Source organism: Vulpes lagopus, chromosome 8 (genome assembly GCF_018345385.1).
Source record: "Vulpes lagopus strain Blue_001 chromosome 8, ASM1834538v1, whole genome shotgun sequence".
Classification (NCBI taxonomy): Eukaryota; Metazoa; Chordata; class Mammalia; order Carnivora; family Canidae; genus Vulpes; species Vulpes lagopus.
In genome coordinates this window covers 115,603,642-115,628,545 of record NC_054831.1, presented here as the reverse complement: position 1 = coordinate 115,628,545, position 24,904 = coordinate 115,603,642, and the positions used below count along the sequence as shown (strand labels likewise).

Below are 24,904 nucleotides of genomic sequence, written 5' to 3'. Positions count from 1 at the left end.
GAACGGGCGGGGAAGGGCAGGGCCTGCCCAGGCTGACCCCAGACTGGGTTTCAGGCCGTGAGGCCCAGCAGGGCTCCCTGGGGCCGTGGTGGGGGTGGGAAGGGAGGCCCCAAAGCTGCGGTGTAGGGTCGGTGCTGGGAGTCCGGTGGGAGGGGCCTGTCCAGGGGGTGCCACTGGCTGTGGCCGCCTCTGCCCTGTTTCTGGCAAATCCCTGCCTGCCAATGACGGCCACCGCCCCGGAACCAAGGTGTCAGGGGGCTGGAACTGGAGCTGCGGAAAAGGCTTTTTTTCAGTTTTCAAAAATCACCAAAGCTCCTCCTACTGGTGTGCACCCCCTAGGTGAAATGGAAGGTGGGTGTGATGGAGGCAGGGGCTCACCCAGGCCGCGCGGGTCGACTTTTCCTTTTTAGAGCTGGGTCCCCCGAGCGTCCCGCAGGAACAGCGCTGGCCGCGCCGCGCTGCACCGGACGCAGCTTCCCCCACAGCGTCTCCGGGCAGCAGCCTGACGACCCTGACCCGGGTCACGGGCTCTCAATTCGGCGCCCTGCGTGGGGGCCGGGCCCCTGTCGGGCGCCACTCTGGCTGCCGCGTCACCTCTGGCCGAATCCTGGACACGTGGGCCTGGAGAACTGCAAACCTGCCAGCGCCCCGCGCGGCGGCTCCTCGCAGACTCCTCAGTGTCGTGAGGGTCACGAGACACAATCAGCTTGGTGAGCGCTCGGCGCAGGGTCGGGTCCTCGCGCAGCTCGCGGCCAGACAGTGGCTCTGCCTGCTTCCCGGGTGGTGACACCGGAGGGGCCCTGTGGAGGCTCCAGGGGAGGTCTGGCCCACACTCCCGGTGAGCCCAAGGGACAGGAGAGCATCTGGAGTCCAGAGGATGAGCCCTCGGACCTTTGGTTAGGAGACGTGGAGCACCTGCAAGGCTGTGAACAGGGGGGCGTCCTCGAGGGGCTGCTGGTCAGAGCCACGGCGATGGCTCCGAAGGTCACTGAACGGGCCCGGTGTGAGGCCCTGGGTATGAACACCCCTATTCCGCACGACGCCCCGGGGGCAGGGCGTGTATTCCATTACGCCTGTTCACAGAAGAGGACGTGGAAGGGTACGAAGGCCTGACTCTGGACAGACAGGCCTGGTGTCTGGCCAGCTGGGGAACCGAACAAAGAAAATCACAGCAGGGGGCACTTGGGTGGCTCAGGTGGTGACCCCCGGGGCCCAGGCCTGGGATCAAACCCTGCACGGGGCTCCCTGCTCAGCGGGCAGCCGGCTTCTCCCTCTCCCTCTGCTGCTCCCCCTGCTTGTGCTGTCAAATAAATAAATAAAATTAGAAAAAAAAAAGAAATTCACGTTGGGGGATTTTGCAGGCAGCCTCAAGAGGAAATGGGGTGCCGAGGAGGAGAGGCAGCAGCAGGAAACAGCTTGCGTGAAGGTAGGGGCGGAGGGCTCCTTGAGGCCGGAGGGGGGTTTCAGCAGACACTTGTCAGCCTCTAACACTGTTCGGACGGGGGTGAACGCTCCTGAGCCCTGACTGCATCCCAGTCGTTGGGGTCGTTGGGGTCGGTCTAAAGCTATGCTGAGCCCCTCCCACTCAATCTGCTGAGTCTACGCGCAGTTATACCTGTTTCACTCAGGACTCTTGATTTCAAGGCTCGTAAAGCCAACTTGAGCTAACTTCACAAAGGGAAGCGCGTTCTCGACATCCGAGGAAGGGCGTGGGTGCCACGGGACCTGTGCTCCTGCCCCAGGAATCCCACGGTCCTGCTCCTGCTTCTCTACCAGCTTCCCCCAGGGCAGGGAAATGGTCTCCAGGAGACCTGGGCATGACGTTCCTCAGTCCCACCACCAGGGGGAAAGAGCCTGAGGGTGCCCCTGGTCAGCCCAGCTCGGGCCAGGTATCTGCTCCGGTGCCCACCTGGGCACACAGCTTGGCTCAGCCTGTCCGGGGCCCACCTCAGGGCCGCACGGTGTGTTGGGAGCCTTGACGAGAAGGGAAGAGCCAGGCAGACACCCCGCCTGCAGCCTAGACTCCCACCGCGGCGGAGCAGTGGGATCCCTGGTGCAAATGCACAGTGTGATTTCTGTCTTATCAGCTGCCAGATACCGCAGTCAAGAAGGCACCGTCGTCCAGTTCAGTTGAGCAGACGTTTATTGAGCACCTATTAAGTGCAAGGCACTGTGCTAGGTGCCATGGGAAATACAAAGAGTGAACACAGACGGTCCCTGCCCGCGAGGAGCTCACAGTCTAGAAAGGGAGGTGACACAGTACACAATCAGCGGCAGTGACACCGCCAGGGCGGCGAGTGCCAAAAGCAAGACACGAGTGCTGTAGGTCACAGAGTGCCATGGTGTTGCATCTGGCCAGAAGCACGGGCAAGGGCACAAAGAGGACACAGGCTGGGCCTTTGAGGGGGAAGCCATTTGGGAGAAAGGGCATCTCTGGCAGAGAAGAGAGGCGCACACAGAGGCAGGAGCCCACAGGTAACCGAGGAAATGCGTGTGGGCTGCAGTGAGCATCCGGGGAAGGGCAGTCACCTGTGGCCACAGGGTGGACAGCACAGATACTACGCTCAGGGAGGGCTGAGCTGCGTGCTCTGGCCGAGAGGCACTGAAGATCACTGAACAGGATGAGGGTGTGACCAGCAATGTGTTTTGGAAGATAAATCTGGGAGGGGGGAGAGGTGGGCTGGTTGGTCAGGAGGCCACGAGAGCATGACGGGTGGACCAAGGGGACCCTGTGGCAGACTGGGGTGGGGAAGGAGAGCAAGGTGCAGATGCCGGCTGAGGGCCTGGGGTCCGTGTCTGAGGATGTGATGGGGCTTTCAGCTGAGCTGGAAACTCGCTCCCTCGGGGCAGACCTACAGGTGGGACTAGAAGTCATTGCCCAGAGGGGACATGTGAACCCAGGGAAGTCAGGGTGGAGGAAAACTGGAGTTAGTGAGCCCTAAGGGCGAGTGCAGTTTCTCACAACCTGGTCCCTGGACAGCCTGCTGGGAAACACCCAGGGAGCCTGCTGAACTCTCCCCAGTTTCCACACTTTACTCCAAGGGCACAGCCCCCAGAGCTATGATCTGCAATTTTTATAAGAGCTGCCTTTCCCACCACAAGTTCCATGGCTGGTCCAAAATTTGAGAATCATCTGTCAAGAAAGAAAAGGGTATCAAGGAGTGGCCTTCCGGTAAAAGAAGAGAAAGGAATGAAGAACATTTGGGAGGAAAATCTCAGAAAATGGGGAAAAGAAGGCCACAATGACAAATATTCTGGTTGCTGAGTGTGGACATGAAGGCTGAAGATTGAGAAAAGGCCTTGAAGACTGAAGATTGAGAAAAGGCCTCTGAATTCAGCAATTACGTGACTTCTCCTAGATTTCTCCTATTTCCATGCGGTGGGATGAAGACTGAGTTTGCAAAACAGGAAGTAAAGAGTGGGAAGGTGAGGGGGAGCCGTAGTGCATGGAAAGGATTCCTGGGGCAATCGGGGACTCTCAGTATAGGATCTGGACTGTAGTAATGGGGAGTAAGGGGAGGTAGATCATGAAGAAACAAATGGCAGGAGTCAAGCAGCTGACGGAACCGAGCATGGCTAGGAGAGGGACCCAGGAGGAAGGACGAGGGAGGACACGGCAGTGCTGGTGGAGAGCTGCACAGGGGAGGCCACATCTCGGAGGTCCCCAGGGCGGCAGGCTGGAAGCTCCGGGGGCCCAGGGCCTGGGGCGCTTCCCGTGATGGGGGAGCATGGTTTTCCCCATCAATCATATTCCACTAGTGCTACAACAAACCTAAGGAAGTGGGACCCCAATCCTCCTCTCGGAGGCCCGAGTCCAGGGCGACTCTGCCAAGCCACAGCTGAGCCTGCCCGTCATCCGGGATGGCTCAGGGGCCTTCCCACGGTCTCCAACCCTGCAGCCTCCAGGGTCTCAAACACAGGCTACTGGACAAAAAGGTCAAACGAGGCGTTTTTCTACCAGAGGAGGTAGCTGAGGCCTGGGGAGGAAGGCAGGCCTGGGAATCGTCCTGTATTCACCATCTATGAAATTCTCTAGCCCTGGACAGCTTCTCTCTGAGCGGCAGGCGGCCGTCTGAGTGAGGTGGCGTCCCCCGCCCTGCCACCTACTTCCAGGAATGCCAGGAAGTACGGGATGCACAGCCATGACACACACATGTCTGAGGAGTTGCCAAACGAGGAAGCTTTGCTGCTGACACCACCACGGTGGTTCAGAAATCGACCACTGGGGGCAGACCACAAAGAAACATTTGAGTAGCATCAACACTGGGCCTAGTATTAAGAGAAGGCTGAGAACAAGTAATGGCTCTTTTTTTTTAAAGGTTTGAAAATTGAATTTCTAAATATTAAAGTTAACTAAACCTGCTGGGCTTCAGAAAGAACTGTGACTTATGTGTTATAATTTATCAAGGGGAGTAATTAACCTACTTAGCCTTCTGCATCCCTCCTCGTACCCCAGAAAGAGGAAAGGGGCGAAAAGAGCTTTCAGAAACAATACTAAGAATATAGAGGCTTAGATAACCCAAAGGTCAAGGGTCTAGTTACTTCTAGAACCTAGGAAACCCTGGAAGTCCTGGCCGTAGCCAGTCCCACGGGGCATCCCTGGAGGCCCGGTCCCCTTCCAGGAGGATCTGTGTGGCTAAGCCTGGGCCAGGGAGGTTTACTGCTGGGTCCTTCTCTGCAAATAGGAGAAATACTGGATTGGCAGCGCTGTCCGACCAAACCTCAACCCAGAAGATCAGAGTCACTGTGAGACAGCTCTAGCCCTCACACGTCTGCCACGCTTTTACAAACCACCAGTTCTGAAGCTGAGGCACAGGGGCTGTGGGACTGAGTCACTTCCTGCCCACCTCGAGTCGCCTACCTCCTCATGCACTGCTGGGCAGGGGACTCTGGCAACCTGACCCAACGTGGCGGCGGACAACCAGCTCCTGGTTAGGAGACATCTTAAAGGCATTGGAGAGAAAATGTGATTGAAATACAAATCTGGCCACCCGGAGGACTCTGGATTCATCCCCTGAGGGAGGCAGGGGACACACACACCTGGGGGAGCCTCCTCGGGAGCCACTAGCTCTGCTCGTGGGTGACAAAGTCCCTTCACCACGAAGAACAGATCGGCCCCGAGTCCTCGGCAGCTGTTTCTGGGGTTAGGACGGACACAAGCCACAGGGCAGACACGAAACTGACCGTGAGCAGCCTGGGAAGAGAACAGGTAGAAAATACAAAGCCCTTTGAAAGTCCAGAGAACAGTAAAGATGTTAAGTATAATTACCCAGGAAAAGAACTTCACTAACACAGAATTTTGAGCAACACCGAAAAACACAATACGAAGATACCAATGCTGAGATAGACTCACTGGAAGGGCGGTGAGGAGAATACTAAAAAGACAAACACAGGAAAAATAAATAAGGGGCTCTGAGCCCCCACGGCAGCTACTAATGCTATTTATTGGCTTGGGTCATTCTTGAGCATAGAAAATCACGTTTTGGCAAAGCTCACAAACTTCACATGGGTTTCTCCCATGGTTCATGGACACGAATTTACGGTAACAATGGGGCTCTTCATGGAACGTCCTCACATCCTGCTATTATTTTCAGAGGCTAAGACATGACTCCTAGAGTCGGCCAGGTACAGTGAGGCCTCAGCCTGGTGAGCATGTCAGAGCACTGGACAAGGAGTCTGGTCCCTGCCCAGCTGGCTCTCCAGCTGTGGACCTGGGCGTGTGCGATGCAAGCACACTGAGCCTCAGTTCCCTCTTCTGCAGGGTGGGAGGGGAGGTAGGGTGGGACTTTGTGAGTTCTAGAGTATCTTCTCACCCAGACAGTCTGGGAGTCTAACTGTGCCCTGGTTGTTAACAATGGCTAGGCACAGGTGCCATCTAGTGGCACCACCTGCCCATTCTCACAAATGGCTCCAAAGAAAGACCCACAGGAGTAAACCCTACTCCTATGACTCTAATTCCAGGGGTGAGGGCAGAGGAGGCTGGGGGACGGGGGATGAGCACACTTCATGTTAGTGGACGTTACATAGTCATCTCAAGAAAATATACTTTAAGAGGTCTTGCTTTCCCTAAGAAAGCGACTCTTTTTTTATTTAGAAAGGCTAATCATATCCATTTGTCAATATTTTCAGCTTTAAGGAAAATAGTTTAAAAAACATAAAAATGTAAATACACTCAAGAGTAACTGCTATTAAACAGTTCTGAACAGGCAGAAAATGTACTTTCCTTTTACAGAAAATGTTAAATCTGTAATAGCAGCATAATTTATATATAGAAAAAGCTGGTTTTGAAAACCCAGATTTTTTTATACACAAAACATCTGTTTTCTTTTCTATACACTACAACAGCATTTCCATTGGGAAATCGGTCTCTTCACATTATGTCGCTCCCCACTGCCACGTGCAGACACTAGGTCAAGTGAGACCCTCAGTCCAACACCATGGCCGACAGTGCGTTCAGGTCTTTCATGTATGGATGGGCCACCAGTATCTGGTCGATTTTCAGTCTCTGGTCGGAGTCAGGGAAGATCTTCAGGAGGGCTTCCCTCAGCTCGCTGGTTTCCGCGGGAGACCTCTGTGCTGGCATGGGCACACTCTGCTGCATGCTGGGAAGGTTTGGCAGAACCGGGAAGCGGGGCTGCTGAGGAAGCCAGTGGCTCGGTGGGGTGCCCTGAATCCGGGCTGGAGGCTGGTGACTGGTGCTGGCTGCCTGGGCGCCAGGGACTCTGAAGGTGGGGTCAAACATGCCCACATTTGGCAAGGCATTGAGGAGGGGCTGCATATTTCTGTGAATAGAATGTGTCTGGTGAGTTGGGTTATAAATGAGAAACATATCCACATGACCTGCTGCTGACCTCAAGGCTGTGCTGCTCCACGGCTTCTAAAGGCAAGCTGCCCACAAAGGAGTCCACAGGGATGACACCTACACCATCCCCAGACTGGTCACAACAGGCAGTGATGAATACCCTGCCCTCCCAGGTCCCTAGCTATTGAGAACTGAGCCCAGCCAACTGGGATTGCAGCATGGATTTGCCAGATTCACCTGAGAGCTTTCAAGAGACACAGAAAACAGGGTCTTAGTCTTCCGGAGACTCTAACTCTGTGTGGAACCGTAGCTGAAAGGGCTCAGAAAAAGGGACTCCTTTGGGGAGAGGCAGCCACTACCAATTCCTGTAGTCCCCAACGCCCTCTGCCAATCTGGGGGAGGTGTTGGTGCCCACAACCTGTACATTCATGGGTGGGTGTGTGTGTTGAAGGCATCCGTCTTGTTAAGAGGCTTCCCAGGTGACTTGGACTTGCAGCTGAGAAATGGGGCTGGCTGAACACTTTTCCCAAATTCAAAAGCTCAACTAACTTCAAAAGTTAGACCCTCTGTGAGGGGTTACTATTAACTTCTTACTCAACTAGTTAACACACTGTAAAAAAGTGATGAGGTGTGCAGGCAGGCAGACCCTGCTGTCCGGCTGCTGAGGTGTGGAAGGAGCCAGAGAGCTTTCTATTAAGTCTGACCCATGGGCCTTGATGCTTGCACATAGGCACCAGGTCTTAAAAGCCCAGTGCAGATGCAATGACACCCAGCAGATGTTAAAATGGCTGCCATTCTCTTGGTGTAGGTAGAGAAGCAGAACCTTGGGAAGTAAGCCCTCATCAATGTAATAAAACCCAAAGGCTCAAAAGAGAAATGATTCCTAAGACCAGGGAGCTGATATTGCATTGGTCTCCTCTATAAGATACCTCTGCATGAACTACCCTCAAATCCAAACCTAGAACACCCAAGGTTTGGATTATATAACCCAAAGGATGCGGTTATAAATAAAAAAGATCAGCTGTGTGTCACTGGGTCATACTGTCTGCCAGCTGGGCACAAAGAATACTTTAGTTAACAATGTCCATTACCTGACAATTCTGAAAACAAAAACAACCACTAGCAATAGATCTTAAAAAACAAAACAAAACAAAACAAGGGGTGCTTGGTGGCTCAGTCAGTGAACCATCTGCCTTCAGCTCAGGTCATGATCCCGGGGTCCTGGGATGGAGCCCTATATAGGGCTCCTTGCTCAGCGGGGAGTCTGCTTCTCTCTCTCCCTTTCCCCCTGCCCCTGCCTGTGCTCTCTCTCTCTCTCTCAAATAAATAAATAAAATCTTTAAAAACAAAAAAACCCCAAAGACCCAAACTACAACAAAGAAAACCTAAACTATCAAATCAATTTCAGATGAATATAAATTATCTCCATTCAGTGGAGATAGAAAGCTTCCCAGCTAGTGGTTCCTGAATAGTAAGTAAATTAACAGGAGCATAACAAATTAAAAGCAAATTATTTTGGAAAGTGCATATAAAAGGACAGTCACACATACATAATGAACCTAAGTGACCACCAGTAAAATCTGCTCTTTTTAGACCTACACAGTCTGGCCCCCATGCTTTCTAGGATTAAAACCAAAAGGAGGGACGCCTGGGTGGCTCAGTGGTTGAGCATCTGTCTTCAGCCCAGGGTGTGATCCCAGGGTCCTGGGATTGAGTCCCACATCGGGCTCCCTGCAGGGAGCCTGCTTCTCCCTCTGCCTGTGTCTCTGACTCTCTGTCTCTCATGAATAAAAAAAAACAAAAAAATATTAAAAAAAAATCAAAAGGACCACAAATGAAGATCTGGTCCTTAGGGTATGTGCTTGATTAGCTTTCAAATATATTACACCAGCACTATAAGTCTAAGGCTAATAAAAATTTTAAAAGTGCCATCTTTAGTCCTTCAGAGACATCAGTTACATTAAGCACAAAGAACTGAAGCAAGTCTGTAAATACAAAATAATGTGAAAAAGCAAATACCTAAGGAAGACTTCCTTCCGAAGAAAGTCTTCTAATCGAGGTCCACTTCTTCCCAGAGGGTCATCAGGAACCATAAATATGTCCCCAACGAAGGTATACTGAAGCAATCTACAACACAGAGTATGATTACAATGCTAGAGAAAACACAAAGTTTTCATTGCTATGGGAACTGAGAAGAAAGTAAAAGTGGCCGCCTAATTCCAAAGCAACAGTCACCTATAAAATTATAAGGCTGCTTAACTGCCTAATGGAAAAAACAAGCGGTAAACCATCTGAATTTCTCTTGGACACAAATTCAGTAACATATGAAACTTTTATCAACTGGCCCTCACGTTTCTTGAGACTTGGAGGTTTTTTTTTTTTTTTTTTTTTTTTAAGAAAATGTCCTACAATGTGCATTTTATTCCATACCATTATACAATGTTTACATATAGTTATAACTCTTATGAAAATGCTTTTCTTGTAGATTTTTAATCTGGGTTAGAAAGCATCTTTTTCTCTTAATTCAATTAAGGACACAACAGCTGTCCAACAAAGGTTTTACTTTTGAATAGGGTCTACGGACAAAACCATTGAAGATATATCCTCTTAAAACAACAAAACAATAGGATCTATGAGGAAAGAAAATCAGAGATCAGTTCAGCATGATTTATGATTTAGCAAGTCTAGGCAAGATGTAAAAAAGAAAAAAAGAGCAAGTGCTTATGTTTGTTGTCCAGACCTTAGTTTCTGCCTTGTTTTGTGACTTCTGAGAGCCATGAGTTGGTGTACAAACATGAGCCTGACTGCATTTAGACCTTTCATACACAGATGAGTGTCCAATAAATACTGACAATGAATCCAGGGCAAAGATCCAACAGAAGCATGTCCTAGAAGATTAATGGCTTGGTAATTGTGCCCAGAAGGTCAAAGACCAATTCTCAGTTCAGTGTTTACCAATAACTTTTTAACAGCATGTGGGTCAAAATGCATACAGTACACACCTGGGCATTTACAGTGAAGAATTATTTTATAAAATCCTCTAATGATTTAGCCAAATACAAATATCAGACAAGGGGCAACTGTGAAACCCCAACACAGGGAAATATCCAGTTATACCCGTTATATACTACTTACACACAGCTTGAGGTATGCTGATTTATGTTTTAAGATTTATGGTATACGGGACTCATCTCTGGCACCATCACAGAATAGGTAACTTTTAGGTAACTTGATCAGATGATGCTTGTTAAAAGAAGTCCTGGAAGCCAGTGTTCACTGATCTTAAGGCACGTGGACACATTCAGAGTATCATCACAGATAAAACACATCTGTGAATGCTCAACTCCTGACTTTATTTTGGAAGATATTCAAACATGTTTTTCAATATATGTAACTAAACTATGATGATTTGTAAATGCTCAAGAGAAGCATCACAGATTAAAAAGCACACATACTCTTCCCACTCCCAAGAAGTAAAAACTCCATCAGCAAGTTGATTTTGATCCCATCCTCTTACTGGAATCACAGCTGTCATTAAACCCAACCTTCATATTTCATGGTTGAATCTAGTAAGGATGCCCATTGAGCTGCCAAGGTCTCCCTTGGCATCAGGGTAAGGCCAGGTAAGGAGGCCATTTCTGCTCCAGCGCACTATTAACAAGAGTTAATCAAGCCATAAACATGTGCCTCTTGCCTCCTGTCAGGGAATATTGATCTCTTGGGAGACACCTTGCAGCCACCACAGCATGCTCATATATCACCCACTGCTTTGGCAGCTTTGTTCTGGGACCCCCATTTACCTAGAGGGGCCAGCCATAGTCTCGGATGGGGAGCACAGTCTTATGACACTTTGGCTCCCTGTACTGCTTTCTGCAGGGCCAAGGTGGACACAAAACCAAACAATAAACAACAAAAAACACTTAACCAAAGACAAAGAAGAAAATATTACCTTTTTGTAATAATTTCTCTCCAAGAGAGTGACTCAGTCACAAATTCTCTGAAGTTATCATTTGTTACAATTATGCCACCAGTTTTGTCCGCTAAGTGTAGTAGAAACCTATAGTAATATAAGAGGTTAAAATGGGCAAGCAGGCATTCCTGGCTTACAGAAGCTATGTTATAAGAAAACAGAAGGATTGCCTCTTCATAGGAAAATCACTAAAGAATTTAACTATGGCTAGGAGGTAGAAAAGTTAAGCCCTTGTTAGCTGAAGATCAATCTGAAATACTGAATACCTCTAAAATTAGTGTGATTATAAATGAAGATTTGGTTTTCCCATAGTACTATTTTTTTAAATGATCTCAACCATGATCTATACATTTTTCTAAAAAAGCTGCATCATCAATAGATCGTCGTCATCAGATAATGCATGAGGACTAAAGTCAAGAATAAATTCGTGTTGACAAGCCTGTGAAATCACTATTCAAGTTTTGGTTGCTAAGCTATAGTCCTCCGGTTCTCAATTAGCTGCTTCTATAGTCAGCCTTGCATTTCTTAAATAAACAGAACAAAACACCTATACTTCTCAGACTTGAGATGTCTGCAACAATCATTCTGTTTAGCCCAAGTTATAGATTCACTCAAATGCCATTTATGAGAAGCTGCACTGGTGATAAGAAAGGTAAGAACTCAATATTGAGAATTCTATTTCCTTGCTGGAGATTATTCATGCTCAAACCCTCTTAATGAGAGATTTGTGAGGATAATGTTGAGTTTTATCCCTTAGGGTGACCGCATTTGGCTAAGGCAATGGAGACAAGCCAATGAAACAGTACATTAAGAGATCCCTAGTAGAATCAAAGGTACAAAACAACTACTTTTATTAGTGATAGTGAATACTTAAAAGGAACTAAAAAACAAGCCATTAGTTTCAGAGGTCTTAGGACACCTTGGAAAGTATGAATTAGCATTTTGAATTTATTAATGAATATTTTATAAACTATTTCTAGCTGGCATGAATTGTAAATGGTGATGTTTGCCCAGAGGTAGTAACAAAAATAGTAATGCTTCTGAGTGCAAGTACTATGAATCAAGACATAGATTCATGTTCACTAAAAACTCAGAGTCATATAAATTAAGCACAAACTTGAGTCTGTATACCTGCACAGGCCTTCAAATTCTGCAGGTGTGCAGCTATGGTGTTAGCGATCTGAAGGTTCCTCGTGAGCCCAACAGCCCAGCTGCCCCTCTACCCAAGCATGAAAGGGTCTGAGCCCAGCATCATGGAGCTGGAGCCGGACATGGTCTCCTAGAACTTCCTCAACCCTGCCTCACCCCAACGCTGTTCTCCTTCCACTTTTGCTCACACTATCTTTCCTGTCACTTCTGATTCTATCCGACTTGGTCTCTCATCCCAGCCTGGAAAAGGGCAAAGGGCTGTCAATGGAGAAAGCCCTCTGGACCTTTTGCTGAACGTACGTCTGCTGTCATCCCAAGTGGTGCTCCCCCCTCCTCCCCCCACTCAGCCCCTTTTCACCTTTTACCCATTTGACTATCACAAGCCAAACACTGTCTTCAATGTGGGGGGACCATTTTGGTGGAATACTGAGGCAAAACCACCAGGGCATTCTAAGTGTTTCAGGCCAGAATACCATAAACGGGGGCAATGCAGAAGAAACACCAAGAGGCCACTACACTACTACTGACTTCACTCCGAAGTGGGTTTGAAAAATTGGCTGTCGTGTCAATGGTCACATTTGGGACCTTCTCTCATTCAACCACCACAACACTCTCCTCTATTATTTATTTGTGTGCTTTCTTCTTTAGATCAGTAGAAACTGCGTCTGAATCATGCATGTTCCGGGTCTAGTTCTGGGCACTGCACTTTGTGCTCAGCGAAGCTTTTAGAAAAAAATGTAAAAGGTGCAGATTAAAGCTTATTGTCTCCAATGCACTAACACTTGCTTTCTGAGTGACACTCCAACCTCAGAAATGCAGCTTACTCTGATCATGCTTTGGGTCAGCTGACACCATCTTTTATTACATGGAAGAAATACTGAGGGCTTAGGTATGACAATGACAAACTAAGTCTGGCCAAAATCAACCCAGAGAAGACAGATAATGTTTGAAAAGCATCCGTGAGGCTGCCACACTCAGACAAGACAAACTTTACTCGAACATTACTTTTAGTATGCATCAAAAAAGAGAACTCAACGTCCGCTTTTACTTATGGATTCTCGATCATGTTTTATTTAAGAAACAAATAACAAACAAACATTCTAACAGACTTTAGGTAATGTTCTTAAACCCAGAAAGAAAAAAATTAAAAAAATAAAAGTAACTCACTGAGTATATAACCTTAATGTCCATAAATATTAAAATTCTCAAACCCCTTGATCTATTAAGTCCTTTATGCATGTGGGTCCAGGAGCATCACGAACTGGCCAGTGGAGCAGGCGGTAGGCTCCTCACCACCCCGCTCCCCACCACTTCAGGAAAGAAAACAGCCTTTCGTACCTGTCGTCATGAGAAGCAATTCTTTCTCCAAAGACCATCCGGGCAGGAGTTAAAGATAATATTCCGAGCTCCTGTAGCTGGGTTAAGAAGTGCTGTTCTGTTTACAGAATAAGTTGAATACACATTCAGAAAAAGGCTATCTTCCCAGATGTTTAAATAAATGAAAGTATCCCCAAATGTTTCACTTGGAGAGTTATTAAAACCTTTTCCTTCCTAACTCAAGAAGACTCACTAACACACTAGGAAGGAAAAAAAATTAAGCAACACACACTAAGGCAAAAAGAATGTAAAAATTGACCTTAGCTGTTTTTTAAATACATACATATATATATATATATATATATATATATATATATATATATATATTATATATATATATATAAATTCATCTGTTCCTTAAATTAAGAATAAACCATAAACCTGTATTTAATGAACCCTACCATCAATAGCTTTTTCACAGCAACATCACAAGCAGCAGGACAGGGACTGAAGACACAAGTCCCAGAGAGAAGGTGGGGATGGGACAGAAACAGGACTGGAAGCAGAGGGAGCACAGGGACAAGAGGCTCTGTCCCACCCCAAGAGTCTGTCAAAATCTCTCTCTGGCTGGCACTGAATTCAACCTCTCTGTCATGTGCAGGAAGCTTTGCTGATTTTCATGGGAGTGGGTCATGACAAAGAAATGAGGGCCAAAGCCAGACGTAGAAAACCAGTCAATGGGCAAAAAGCAGCTAAAAGCTCAGGGTGTGGTGGCCCTTACCTGCACCCCAGCAATGGTACTCACCATTGGCTTAGACTGAAACACAGTTTTATTGTCCTAGACATGCAGAGCACAGGAGGGCTCACAAGACCCTCACAAGTAGGATCATGGATCCTACTGCAAAAATTAGTGGCTCTGCCTCAGTCCTCAAGCACCCTCAGTTAAGACTGATCTGCTCTCCAAAATGAGGGAAGTTGGGATACTTGAGAAATGTGTGGTCTTACCATTTCCACCTCAACAGTGACTAAGTTTCACTTCCTGTTTAAATGCTGGGTGAGCTCTGTATTCACCCTTCCTTCTCCTAATCTACCTTTTGTGTCTAGGCCCACTGCCATGTTACGCTGCCTGACATAGTTGCAGCACTCTTCTGTGACCTGAGAAACAACCTAAGGTTTCTCTGGAATACTGCACGATTCACCAAGTTCAAAGCTCTCGTGTGTGGCCTGCAATCAACCATGGAGTACCACCACACGATTAAAAGACATAACTCATATTAAGCTATTAAACACACTGTTCAAAAAACACTGTATATGGGGGTTCCCAAATTTATCAAGTGACCATTTTAGAAAGGACTATTGAATGAGGCAAAAGCCCAGACTAACAAAGACAAATTTAACCTACTTTTTAGAAAGTCAGGAAAATTTTTGTGATGTATAATGAACTCTAACGTAACTTTCCATATAAACAACTATGTTAACTTTCCATCCTTCCCCCAAGTACTTCTTAGGCTTTAACACACTATTGTTCTACTGGGACCAACAGAGTACCATTTTACTTTTAAAGCTGACTCTAAGAATGTGTTGCAATTATAAGCCAACTCATTAACATCTAGAAAGGGAGAAATTTGGAAGGATCAGTTTTTGCCTCACCTGTGACATTAGGATCACGCCTTGTTCTCCACTGTGGGACAAATACAGTGATATTTCTGTTGCCAAGCTTCCAAAAATATTCAACTGCAATTGCAATTCCACGACAAGAAAAGAACTTTTTCAGACCATGGCTATAAGAAAACAAAATTTATTTCAGCTTAAAGTATGTTAAGTTTCACCATGAAAAAGTGAAATGGTAAACTCCACATACAACAAAGACAATTGCAAATACTTTTACACTCTCTGGCATCAAGCTGCATAGTTTATGACTTTGCAAAGCCAGATGGAATCCTTTGCATGAGATGTGATTAACAGCTTTATGATTTTTCTTGTATTTTGCTAATTTAATTGAATGTGCTATTGGTATAGAAGGCAGTTTTAGCTTCATGATAATACTTGTTTATTACATTTTTTATTTTGTTTTTTTTTAGAGAGCCCATTCCAAAGAGTCCTGCCTGGTCATTGGCCACTAAGAATATTTTATACATTTTATTAAGAAACTTGTTGCTGAAGCAGAAGTAGACATGATGACTCTTCCTTGATATGGGACTCACAACTTCTAAAGGCTACAGATGCCTCTGGCTCCAAGGCTCCATACACTTTCTAGGCAACTGTGAAACCTACTCAGTTTACCGCTTCTAGGGAGATAAGGAAGTTGAGGGCATGATTACAATGAAACTAACAGGGACAGTATAGAATGTAAGTCAGGATACGATTTTCTGGAGAGGGCCTGACAGGCCTTGCAGGCCATCTGGTCTCTGCTGCACCACTCAAGTCCACCAACTGGAAATGAATGAGGGCGGCTGTGTTCCTTTATTTACAAAAACAGGTGGTGGCCAGATTTGGCCCACAGTTCACAACCCCTGATACAGTGGATTACAAACTGGTCCCACCCAAAAATGTGGTAACAAATTTCAAAAGAAACAAACAAAAAATCTTTAAATTGTATTCTCTAGCAGTTAATAAAAATGGAGATTTTTTTAAAAAGCTGGTTTTCAAAGTTTGAAATTCTGTAGGCGGTAATCCATTTACCTAATGAATATTAGAGAGAAAAAGAATCAAAACCCCAAACTGTAAAGCTACAGTTTATAAAATGAGCATAATCTATCTTCACTATTTCCATAGTTACTTATACTCCAGTGACAGGAAATCCTGCATCTTCAGTCCTGTCTTCTCTTTATGTCTAGTGTCTCCACATCAAAACCACTTGGTGGAGAATTTCTTCACTTAAAAGTCCCACCAGCTCCTGCACAACGTGTCTCAAGTCAGCCCCACTAATCCCAATCCCTCCTCAAACCCCAGTTAGACCCCAAAACGCAGCCCTGATGCCTCTGATCCTGCTCAGAGTCTTCAATGGCAGTATCCCTCTGGACAAACCCAGGGCAGTGCTTCAAGTTCCCCTCCACATTTGACTAGTCAGGAGGGATCCAGCCACTACCATGCATCACCACACTCATTTCTGTCTGGGTGGGCTTACCACCTCCCTCTTCCTGGGCAATGAGCTTTTGTTTCACTGCTTTGTAGACCTTCTCTTATACCTTCTTCCAGTGCCCTTGGGACTCAATTCCAGACCCTCTTCTATGAAGCCATCCCTAGAAACAGGCCTTCAATCATCCCTCCTTTTTCCTGTCTTGCTATCCTGTACTGTGCCCCAGAATGACAGAATTTAGGAGGAGACAGAACAGTTAGATTCCTGTTAGCTAAAAAAAACTGAAAGCCCCGAGAGGCAGAGCGACTTTCCCAGGCAGTGCTGCAATCACAGGGTGGGTGCACTGGAATTACTCAGGCTTCTGTACTCCTGGACCAGTGTCCTTTCTAGCACCTTACAATGGGACTGGCTCCACCTAAATCTATATTTTCATGGAGGAGGAATGAGCTGGACATGCACTAAACTTCTAACACTCAGAAGAGTAGCTCAGAAACTCCTCCTTTAAGAGACTAAAGCCTACTCTCTCCTCAGTGAGCCACAAACAAGAGACTGCACAGCTTTGCCCCAAAAAACATATGCGAGAAAATCCATTCTTGATGAGGTAACTCAGTAGTGGTATGTTTATCTAAAAACATTCAAAATATGGCAAGAATGTAGCAACAGGACGTCTGTTACTGGAGAAAGGCTGGAGGTAGTTTTCATAGGCCTCATCTTAAGAAAAAAAAATCTTTAAAAATCACTGTAATTGCTTAAAAGTGAGAACACACCCAGAGTTCATGTCAACACAGCCTGAACATAAAAATCCAAAATACAACAGGCTACTCGTCATTAGAAAAATCAAGGGACATGTATGCTAGTTAAATCCTGAAAAGAACAATCCTCAAGAAAATTGCATTAAAAATGCTTGTGAAGTTTGGCTTATTCATCAGACAGATATAAACATGTACTAACTTTTTCTGTCCCTCTAAAGCTTCTTTTGATTACAACAGTAGAAAGTGGACAGAACCTAGCTCTGTCCCAGTGGGTCACAAAGGAAAACAAAGGGAAATGCAAGTAGAAGCCAATCTTGCTGCCCCGCATCGCACTCAAGCTTAGAGGGGGGAAGAAATGGTGTTTCTAGAAACATTAGCTCTCTACTAATTTCCACAAGCATTATTCTCAGTGATAAGATCAAATCACTTTGGATACCCTGCAAAATCCTGAGAGCTGTTTCTTAGGAATAAAAACAGCAATTCAAAATTCCGGTGGAAAACACACAGATTCCTACACAAGAAGATCAAATGGAGTCAAATTAAGTCCTCCGAATAATACAAAGGTCCTGCTATTTCCCACTTCAAATCCTTCACATCTTGGCTAGGCAGAAATGTGCCTCCTCGCCTCCCTGCGGTCAAGCCAGAGGAGCTCGCTGACAGGTAGACTCAAACCAACTATCTATTTAGACTCAGAGACAAAGGGTTTATGTACCTTAACTCCTCCTCTACTTCTGAGAAGGCCAAAGCTCTGGGGCTTTCAGCTCCAAATGCAGAATGAACAGATATTAGGCCTAAAAGGCCAGGTGTGTGCAGGCTCTCAAGGGAGATTTAAGCTCCTGTTCCATATAGTTGGAAACAAGTTACATCATCTGGTTTTCCATATTACAGCAGGCAGTAAACTGGAAGGAAGAGTGTCCCAAGCAGAGAGGAGGTGAGCAACAGATACTTAATAAAAACTCACAGGCAGTAATGGAACCAGACCGGGCAGTGTGGGGAAACAGTGAAAAAACTCTTTAGGAGTTATCCAGGAAACAGTAATTTCCTTCTATAGTTCCACTTAATAAAAATAGCCATGAGACCTTGATATAGAAAACTAGCATGAAAAAAAATGGTTAAAATACATAGCGCTGGCAAGTGAAGAGGCAAACCTCATCTTCACGGAAAATTATCTACCCAGATAAGTCAGGTGTCCTACTGCTGAAGTTTCGGAGTGACCAAGTCTGAGCGTTATCTAGCTACCACTGTGATGTCTAGCTGTGCACCGCAAACAATTTCCATTTACTCATCATTTGACTCATTCATGGTGACAAGGGGAAAAACCAAGTAGAGATACACATAATTAGCAGCATGAAATTGGTTATTTTGGAATTTCTCACAGTGTATATGAATTGCAGACAGCACACTGGATAGCTAACATAATAGAAGACTTGCAGAAACCTAGGGATGGGTAGGTCTGAGCTGCTCCAGAGTAAGGATCAAACCAACAAATCCTATTGTTTAAGGGTCCAAATTTCCTTTTTAAACGATGTCCCCAACTAGGTGGGTCAAATAAATGAGGTTTACTCAGCAGTGCTTAAGCAACTCAAGACCTTAAGTATTTTATGTTGCCAAGGCCAAAATTCCAACCTCACCTTCCATGGGAGAAAGCAGGATATAAGATGGTTCTGGGAGCCTAAGGACCCACATCTATCTGTGTAATCTGGGACAAGATTGTTAAGCCATTTCATGTTATATAAAAGTACAGACCATTTTTAGCTCACAAAATTAGTGTGAAGATTGCGTTTTAAAAGATAAAAGTACCTGAAACATAACAGGAAACTGAGCTTTAAGATTCCAAATATTTGTTGAAAAATGTCTCAGTTAAAATTTAACCTAAATTGATTTTTGGAATAGGTTATAAAATGGTGGTGAAAAGCCATTTAAGAAATCCTAATATTTCTTAAGTCTTCAGTTCATCATTTATCAAAATGTTATTGAGTGCCTACCATATGCCAGCACTGTGGACCTTGGGGGGATTTCAGTGAACAGGACACAACACACAAATCACTTCCTTCATGGAATGTACAATCTATAATTCACATTTACTATCAGAGCAATCAATTTCAAATAAGGGTTATTTTTTCCCCAACTTTCAGAAAAAATGGAGTTGAAATTCACATAACATAAAATAATCATTTTAAAGTAAACAATTCAGTGGCATTTAGTACATTTACAATATTGTACAATCACCACTTAGATCTTGTTCCAAAATATTTCCATCACTCCAAAATAAAACTGTGTACCTATTAAGCAGTTTTCCCCCAGAATAAGAGTTCATTTTAGTTTCTGATATTTTCAGATCAATCTTTACCAAATTAAGTATAAGTCTGTCTTTTTTGGATAATACATCCTTATAAATAAATGTTGCTTTTAAACTGAGACATCTGTGAATTCAAAGAAAATTAGAATCTTCCCCCAAATAATCAGTTTTTTTTTTTTTTAAAGAAAAGGTAATGAAAGTCTGCTCGTGATTTCCCTTAGTGCACTATTAATTCAGTGGTTTTCAAGAGATGGCACTGCACCCAAGGGTGTTAGAAAATATGTGGGAGTATTTTGGGGTATCACAATGATGGGGGAGAGGTACTATGGGCAAAGTAGGAGGGACTAGATATGCAAAACAGCCTGTCATGGATAGACAGTACTACTCTAAATTCCAATAGTGACCCCTCTGAGAAATACATTTAGTTACTAATCCCAAAAGGTTTTCAAATAGTGTCATCATCACTGCTCATTCTACTTTAATTTGCATTTCTTAGTCCCTGAACACCAATCTGGGAAATCTTTTCACTTATAAAGATTGAAAAGGGATTAATATTACTCACAATCATGACCTAAATTTTATATCACCACTTGGCTCAAGAAATTTTAACAATGAGGAACTGGTGTTGGGCTTGAACTGTGGGTGACTGAAACTGCACTTTACATTTTTACTTAGATAATGCTATGCAGCTGCGGGTGATTTGCTGGGTTTCCCCAAAAAGAACTGCCAAAAAACAAAGTGAAATGACAACAAACAGTATTATTTAGAAATGAAGATAAGTATATTACATATTTTTCTCAGGCTATCTTCAAACTTGAACATGGGAAATGCTGGAACTTTTTTCTTTCTTTCTTTTGACAGCAAAATAAAGCATCAACAATTCATTCAAAAAATAAAAAGATTCCGTATTTTTAAAAGACATTAAAGTATTTACAGATAAAATGACGTATCGGAGATTTCCTTCAAAATAACATGGTGAAAGGCAGTAGGCGGTGTGTGTGTGCGTGTGTGTGTGTGAAGGCTCAAGAAGATTGGCCACCACATGAGAACTACTGAAGGTGGGGGATGGGAACATGGAAATCCTAAACAAATTAAAAAAGGGATTCATTCTATTACCTTTTTACATATTTGTTTGAAAATTCTAATAAAAATTAATGAAACAAAAAAATAAATATATAACAAACACTTATGGAATTCTTAGCAGAGAGATGCCACATACACAGTCACTAAAATTCAGAAGAGTGTTTCACCATCTTCATCCCATGTTCAGGTGCCCCTTTTCTTGAATGACAGCTACTCAAAATGCCAGACCTTGCAGACTTCTTAAAAAGCAATACAGTGATTTGGAAAACTGGAGAAGAGACTTTACCTACTAGCTGTTGATATGGCATGGTAACGATGCCCTTTAGGACAGGGCAAAAGGCAACAGATTACAGCAAGTGAAACTCAGCAGGCCGAAACCTACACAAGGTCAAACAGCTGGTCCACGGTGGGGCACAGACTCTAACTTGACCCCTTCTTCTCCTCCTAGTCACTGTATTAAAGCACCTCTTAGAGAAGAAACCCAACCCTGTACCAGACATATAAAAATCACTCTTCAGTTTTCTAAGACAGGCTGAATAGAAATGATCATTTAACTCTTTTTACTAAAAGCAAATATAAAAAAAAATAAATAAATAAAAGCAAATATAGCTTTTAGTAGCAGCAAAGGATCATAAAAAGCTTAAACTGATGAATTTTTTTAGAAAGGAAATTGCTATTACTCTATCCACAAAGTACAACAGAAGTACATCACATCCATTATCACTTCACTCTTGGCTACAGCTCTAGCATAGTGTAGCATAGAGAGACAGAAAAATCTCTTTGGCTTTAAGCTCCATCCTCATATTCAGAATCTAATGGTATTCCTGATATTAAGAACCTAATGATAAAAAAAAAAAAGCTAATGATTTAAAAGTCTCTGTGCTGTTTATCGCTCACTAGGCAATGCAAAGTGAAAAGACAAATTTCCTGTCATCTCTCGCCCTCAGAAGTAACAGGTTCAGCAGGATGAAGCAAAGTTTACAACTTGAGAAGATGGAATAACACAACTTTCCAAACAGCTGTTTCATGGGTTTTTTTTCCTTCCAGGTAAGACAGAGATCAACTACATAGATGCATAGGGTAGTTCCTACAACTGCATGTAATTCTGAGACAATGGTTAGGGCCTTATTTACAACTCTAATATACTTGCAGACAGTGGACTTACGTAATTGCGACATTGCTCCCATCTATAACAATGTGCTTCAAATCTGTTCTCCCTGGCTCATTTTTTAATTCCAGCTTGTAGGGTACTTTCAGAGTATCTCGGAACCTTTGAACGCCTGTGACTGAGGAATCAATATGATCAGACGGTCCTGCCAACCTCGTGTCAGTAACTGAAGGTAACAGCTGGGGCAGTGGCATCGGTGGAGAAAGGGGTGGACAATTTGGCTTAGACTGAGGAGAGCTACAACACCCGGAACGGTTTTCACAGGCCGACTTCATATTACTTGGAAGCAAGGGCTCTGCTTGCTGCTGCAAACCATTTTCAGGAAACACTGGAATTCTGGGCTGGTGGCTTGAAGCTCCTCTTGAAACAAAACTGACAACTTCTTTGGGACTTGAAGGTATAACAGAGGGTGAAAGGCCATCAGTTTCAAGGTCCATATAATTCTGGTTTGAACTCCAGATTTCTTGTTTCTGTTCTATTGGCACTGTTCTGAAAGTATTAATTTTGCAATTTGAGGTACATGGTTTTGATTCTTTGAATGGTAACTGAGAAAACTTTTCTACCATATTTTGCTGTGTCTGAGTTTGTGTTTTCTTTGGAGTGGAATCCGTTTTAAGCTCATTTATGCTGCTACAAACACCTTTGTTTTTGGTTCTGTTGGTTTCTGGATACATAGTACCAGATGAAAATTCTCTGTCTTCTTGGAATCTTTTATTTTCTTTTTCAATTTCTTCCAAGAGCAATAATGGTTCAGTAGATGGCCCATACTCCCTAATGACCTTTTCAACAATTTCTTGGGAATAGCCCATGGTTTTAAAAAAGTTTACGAGGATGTTGTATTCCATTTCCTCAGTAGTGTCCTTTACATCTGGACTTAAATTTTCAGGATCAGCAGAAGAATCAGATAGGTCAATGATTACACCTCCACTTAACGTCTTACCATCGTGTAAAACCTCCCCCTCTTGAACATTTTCCAAAGAAAACTGTTTCTTGGTAAGCCTTTCTTCAGAATCAGAAAATCTCCTTTTGTGACAAATTCTGTCTTTGGAAAGTGCCTCTTCACCTGGGGTTAGACCATTTATTGGAACAAAAAGTACATCTTGTGAACTAGAAAAGATCGTGTCCATTTGTTTTGTAAGCTCAGAAACAGGAGTGCCAGCTTTATTTCTTGCATCTTCCTGCAAAACAATTTCATCTCTGAAAATATTCAGTCCTGTGGCAGCATTCTGTGCAAACTCTGTTTGTTTAGAATCTCTAACTTCAATAACATCATCATCTCCCGTTTCAAATAAATTCTCCTCACCTTGTGTGAGTGTCAAAAGCTCTTTTTTCAAGGAAGTGGGCAAAATCAACAAGTCCATTGTATAGTTGTCTGCACGAGCTTCAACAAATTGTTTAAATTCCCTTTTCACCTCGGATTCTTTCTGACTGTTAGGTAGGTTCTCATTATTCTCAAAGAGCTTCACAAACTGCTGAATGTGACTACGGGCCATGACCACAGCTTCGGCACTTCCTCTGATGCCAAGAAGACCAATGTCCAGAATGCAGAGATCGGCACAGGTGTCCTGAATCAAGCTCTTTAGAAACAGGCTCTGGGCCCCAACAAAAATGCAGTGCATGGCCTTGGGGTAACATTCTCTTTCTTCTAGTTCAGGTTCACAGATTCCTTTAATATATTCCTGTAAAGAGCAGATAAGAAATAAGATCAATTTACAAAAGCTCTTTATAGCACATATGTCACACGTGTAATTGCAAATGTCAGGCTGTACAAAAATCAAAAGCATGCTAATAACTTGGGGAAAAAATGCCATGTTCTAAATAAAAGACTCAAGATAACAGATCTAAGTTGCTTAATCATTTCTATTGGACTTTAAAACTTTGCCTGTAAATCTAAAAAGCAGGTGTTTGTAACATTTTTTTTTTTAAGATTTTATTTATTCATGAGAGACGCAGAGAGAGAGAGGTAGATACATAGGCAGAAGGAGAAGCAGGCTCCATGCAAGGAGCCCAACATGGGACTTGATCCCAGCACTCAGGGATCATGCCCTGAGCCAAAGGCAGACACGCTCAACTGCTGAGCCACCCAGGCATCCCTGTTTGTAACATTTTTCAATAATATATCTTGTGATGTGATCTTTGGGGTCTGCCCAGATGCACAGTGGATAATGACAGTGACAATGACTGGACTTATTTACATCTATAAAGAACATTTTTGCTTGCTACTGGCATTTACTGATACTATGACATAATTGAGAGATAAGATAATTAAGTCCAACAATTTGAGTCCAAGGCTCAACTGCTGAGCCACCCAGGCGTCCCTGTTTGTAACATTTTCAATAATATATCTTGTGATGTGATCTTTGGGGTCTGCCCAGATGCACAGTGGATAATGACAGTGATAATGACTGGACTTATTTACATTTATAAAGAACACTTTTGCTTGCTACTGGCATTACTGATACTATGACATAATTAAGAGATAAGATAATTAAGTCCAACAATTTACTCCAGAATAAACCTTGACTTTTGCTTTGCTACTACAGCCCTTAGTTTCCAGATAAAACAAACTGAGGTTTTGAAGGCCTTAAAACAAAACAAAACAAAACAAAACAAAACAAAACAAAACAAAACAAAACCTTTCCCCCAGCTGGCTGGAACAATGCATACCCTATATAATTTTATGTCTCTCTTTTTTTTTTATAAAAAGGCCAGAGTGTTTAAATGTAGACCTAAATATAAAGAACCAGAGAGTGCTGGACGGTACTGCCCCTCTCTGATAGAAAACTAAAGCTTCTAGTAAGTTTGGTATTAAACAAGGCCTCAGTGAGTTAAGAAAGGGAGCTGGGTTCTCCAGCAATTCAGCTGCTGCTCCTGGAAGCCTAGTGTGAATGAAGCCAACATGCATACACACACAGGAATGGCGGGATACACTTAGTAACATGGGCACTGTAGTCCATTCCTCTGCTCAAACCCCAGCCATGGGGCTGAGGATCTTGCTACAGTTCCACAGCCCCTCTAACCCCATGTCCTCAACTGTAAGAACTAGAGGAGGACAGTGCAATCTCAGGTGTTTTGGGGGAAGCTTGATGAGATAATAATGTCCTGATGACAGTGTCTTGCATCTAGTTAAGTGCTTCCTAAATAATAACAACACTCTTAAATTACCAGTGGAAGTTTTCTGGAAAGACATTTAAAAGAAATGAGCCTGGCAACATGTGACCCATCCTTTACACTAAGATCAGAATGGTGCTCCCCCCAAATGGTGCTACTGAAGAGCTCAACCTG

The 24,904-nt window shown here is 44.1% G+C and overlaps 1 protein-coding gene across 1 annotated transcript in view; it reads right to left on the bottom strand.

Annotated features, from left to right (window-relative positions):
* Positions 1-2,125: 2,125 nt before the first annotated feature.
* Positions 2,126-24,904, bottom strand: part of N4BP1 (NEDD4 binding protein 1) — a 49,419-nt gene continuing 26,640 nt past the window's right edge. The window contains exons 2-7 of the mRNA XM_041766056.1: positions 21,617-23,298; positions 14,889-15,019; positions 13,260-13,356; positions 10,752-10,859; positions 8,822-8,929; positions 2,126-6,782 (exon numbers count right to left, since the gene is read on the bottom strand). Coding sequence (XP_041621990.1) covers positions 6,425-6,782; positions 8,822-8,929; positions 10,752-10,859; positions 13,260-13,356; positions 14,889-15,019; positions 21,617-23,298 — 2,484 coding nt within the window. The 3' untranslated portion in view covers positions 2,126-6,424. The remainder of the gene's footprint in view (positions 6,783-8,821; positions 8,930-10,751; positions 10,860-13,259; positions 13,357-14,888; positions 15,020-21,616; positions 23,299-24,904) is intronic.